The 3,887-nt window shown below is 54.7% G+C and overlaps 1 protein-coding gene across 1 annotated transcript; it reads right to left on the reverse strand.

Moving 5' to 3' along the window:
• Positions 1 to 3,086: 3,086 nt before the first annotated feature.
• On the reverse strand, positions 3,087 to 3,887 carry TMEM187 (transmembrane protein 187). Its single transcript, XM_007957192.1, has one exon. The coding sequence runs from the start codon at positions 3,885 to 3,887 to the stop codon at positions 3,087 to 3,089; it is 801 nt and encodes a 266-aa protein (XP_007955383.1).

Here is a 3,887-nt window from a genome sequence, read left to right on the forward strand (position 1 = left end):
TGTCTGTTTGGCTGGAAGCCACAGGAGTGGGTTCAATTCCAGACCCGAAGGGCAGCTAGGAGCCATAGTCTCGAGGGACTCACCAGGCTGTGTCAGACCAGGAAGCCTGGTCTTTTTCTTTTACGATTTTGAGTTTTGCTCCACACTGTTCTCCCACTCTATGCAGGATCTTCTATAATTTTTTGTTTAATTTGCACTGTATGGAGCTGTGTTTGGTTTGGATTTTGGTTATTGACTTCTCAACGTAATTACGTTGTGGTCCGAGAAGGTGGTCTGTGAAACACTGAGCCTTCAAAATGAGCTGCTTCTGGCTGTACAGCGAGGATGTGATTTTTTTTTTTTTTTAATTTTTGGTGGACAACAGGCAAAAGGTGGAGACCACCGACATGTGCACCAACAGATGATGGATAAACGTGGGGTCCACACACACAGTGGAATACCGCTCAGTGGAGTCCTGCTGCACGCCACCACACGGGTGACCTGGTACACGTCATGCTGAGAGAAAGCCGCCAGTCACAAAGAGGACAAACATGTACATGAAATCCGCAAATACCTAGAAATCAAACCTTATTCATGGTTACCAGGGGTGGGGGGGAGGGGAGTTACTGTTTAGGGGGCTGTTGTGGATTGAATTATGTCCCCCTAAAATCTGGGGTGTCAGTCCTCATCCCTATGTCTGGGTTTAGACTCCTACTTGGGAATGGGCTGTCTTCGTTAAGTTCATGAGGCAGGATTAGTGTAGAGTGTGTTGTGAGATATAAAAGAGATGAAACGGGAGCAGAGAGACATGGGGTTCGATAGATGCCAAGCCACGTGGAGATCTCCAAAGAACCAGGACGGAGAAGCTGAAGGGACAAGGATCTTTCTCCAGAGCAGAGAGTGCGCCTTCCCTGAGAGTTGGCACCCTGAGGTCAAACTTCCAGCCTCCTAAACTGTGTGAAATAAACGTTTGTGAAAGCCCCCTGCCCCCACCACTTGCGGCATTTCTGTTACAGCAGCAGTGGAGCGCTAAGGCAGGACCACGTGTTCGCTGATGGCAGTGGACCAAGGCGGAAAAGGACAGCGACAAATAATGCCCGACATGAAGCGTGTAATCAAAGTCACTGAATTACACGTGTTAAAACTGTTGAACTGGCCAACGTTTTGTTATGTATATTTTTACCACCATAAAAGGAAATGTTCATTAAAAACACAGGACGCCCAATGACACTGGCACACGAGCATGCCCCCTGCAGCGCTGACCCCTTTCACCCTCTATCTGGCACCCCGCCGGGAGCCGGGCAGCGGAGGACTGGGGACAGGTGGTTCCCCTGCCGTCAAAGCTCACTGCTCCACCCGGCCCTGCCCTGTGTGCTGCTTCCCCTGAAGCCCCCCTCAATCACCCTAACCTGAGAGTACCACCTGTTTCCTGCAGGGACCTCCCCTGACCCAGGAGACATATGAAAAGCAGAAGGTTCACAGGTCAGTTATTACATCAAAATGAAAGTCACTGGTGCCCGCAGCTCGAAGGTGAGGAGTGGATAAAACCAACCCCTTGGCCCCTCTCAGGGACACACACTGGGAGGCCAACCCCTCGAACGCCCGAGTCACTGAAGACTTTGGGGGTGGCACACACTCACTTGGTAGGGGAGTGGCCCCCCAAGGCCCTGGTGCCCCTAAGTCTCTAACTAAGCCACCAAGGAGGCCTCTGCAATGGAAGAGCAGGCCCTCTGGGGACCCCAGAGCCGGTTTCCTTTTCTCCGGCCCATGGCTTTAGAATCAGAACTTAGAACTGATCAGAGCCCAGTGTGTGGGTCAGCCCCGCCTATGTGCCCAGCCCAGGCCACGTCCAATGTCAGATGGGTGAGCACATCTCACCCACCAGGTCTGACCAGAGGGTCTGCTTTACAACTCTCCCTGGGTGAGCAGCATGCTGGGAGTGTGGTAGAAGTCTTGAGTCAGGAGATGACAGTTGGTCAGGACCTGGGGGATGGGGACACAGGGATCCTCAGGCGGGCTCCAAGTCTCCAACAGCAACAGACACCCAGCCCCGTAGGGGTGTAGAGATGCTCTCCAAGGATATCTAAGTTGCACTCTGGCTCCAAGGCTATACCCAGGAAGCACCTTGCAGTTTGGGTGTTGGTTTAAAGGAGAAAGGCTGGTGGCATAGAATCTGCTTTCCTGCCTGGTTGCCTAGAAGCGCATGGCACCTGGGGGCCCTTCAGAGACCGAGGGATGCGCACTTTGCTGTGTTTGGCTTTGCAATCCTGTGGTTTGCCCAACCCCTGTGGGTGGCTGCCTTTTCTTTGCAAACCCCATCTCTGGTGTACTGGTGGAGTCCTGGTGGTGCAGCGGTTAAACACTTGGCTGCTAGCTGACAGGTTTGTGGTCGAAACCCACCAGCTACTCTGCGTGAGAAAAAAGTGGCAGTCTGCTTCTGTAAAGATGACAGCCTTGGAAACCTTCTGGGCCAGTCCCACTTTATCCCACAAGGTCACTGTGAATCTGAATCAACTGGGTGGCAGTGGGTTTGCTTTGGGTCTGGGTGGTGGGTCAGTCATCTGGATCCACTCCACCCTGTCCACATAGGATCCGAGATGGCATGGTTTCCACGTGACTTGCCTGCAGCCAACATGAAGGGCACGTCAGCTGGGCAGTCACAGCTCTTGGGGTGAAATCTAGCCAGTTGCTGGGTGTGTGGTGGGTGCCCTGGCCTCCCTGAGCTGTTCACCTCTGGGGACATTTACACATTTCTGGTTTGGGACACAGCCCTGCCTTCTCCTGTCTCCGCTGGTGAATTTCTTGGGGTCCTCACCTGCCCCCCCAGTTTTATTTTTCAACTGCAGAAAATTTACAAGAACAGTACAAGCCACACCCTTCCCCTCGATCAGGCCCCACTTGCTCCAGCTCTTTGACAGAGAGCTGCCATGATGAACACGTTTGGTTATTCACGTCCTGTAGCGTGGCCCTGAAGGAAAAGGCCGCCTTCCACCGACCGCTGTCCCCCTGTCACACCCAAGAAATGAACATCAGAAACACAAAGTTGACTCTGAAGTCTGCTTCACCACTAGGGGACTGATGGCTGCAGGGCGGTTTCTTTCTATAGTTTAAAGCTTTTTCTCCTCAGGGGGCAGTCTGTGGTGACTATCTAAATGTGTCAGGAACAAAAAGGCAAAATGGAACTGCAGGACATCACAGACTTTGGACCAGAAGTGGCCTGTCAGGTGCTGGAAGGGACCCCACCTTGCAAGCTCCTGGTCCCACAGCTTGAGGACCACGAAGCCCAGGCAGGAGAGCACGCCCAGGGCTAGGTATACACCTGAGGTGGCACTGCCAGCCCGTGCCTGGGCCCGCAGGGCTTGCCCCACCACGGCCAGGATGTGCAAGCCCAGGGCAACCTCAAAGCCACAGGGGTGCAGCAGGGACAGGCCGTAGCTGGCTAGGGACAGGCATTCGACGCAGAGGAGTGACCAGGGCCACCAGCCCTTGTCCAGGTAGAGGCACCAGGCCACCGGCCACGCAAAGATGGGCAAGGTGAGCCACTGGTCGAGCACGGCAGCAGGGTGTGCCTGTGTCCCAATGCGCAGCCACTGCACGGGACCATAGAGGAGGGCCATGGCAGCAAAGACGCCCCTCAGGTGACGGGCCCGTGACGCCTCTGCTGAGCACCCAGGCACGCCTCCGTCCCTGTCCAGCCAATACCATCCCAGGAACATGTAGGCCACGTTGATCAGCGAGTTGAAGGGCATGGCGAGGAAGGCGGGGAGGCTGGCCACGGGGGCCTCTGCATAGTGCTCGTAGCCTACTTGGACGAAGACACCCTCGAAAACACCTGTGTGCACAGTGGCTGCACAGAGGCAGCCAGCCACAGCCACTTGCAACAGGGCCTGCTTCGACTCTGGCTTCAT

Source organism: Orycteropus afer, unplaced genomic scaffold, assembly GCF_000298275.1.
Source record: "Orycteropus afer afer isolate SDZICR_OR568_19922 unplaced genomic scaffold, OryAfe1.0 scaffold00713, whole genome shotgun sequence".
In the NCBI taxonomy this organism is placed as follows: domain Eukaryota; kingdom Metazoa; phylum Chordata; class Mammalia; order Tubulidentata; family Orycteropodidae; genus Orycteropus; species Orycteropus afer.

What these genes read in the sequence shown, in the direction of transcription:
- TMEM187 (XM_007957192.1), bottom strand. Translation starts at nt 3,887, where the DNA reads ATGAAGCCAGAGTCGAAGCAGGCCCTGTTGCAAGTGGCTGTGGCTGGC.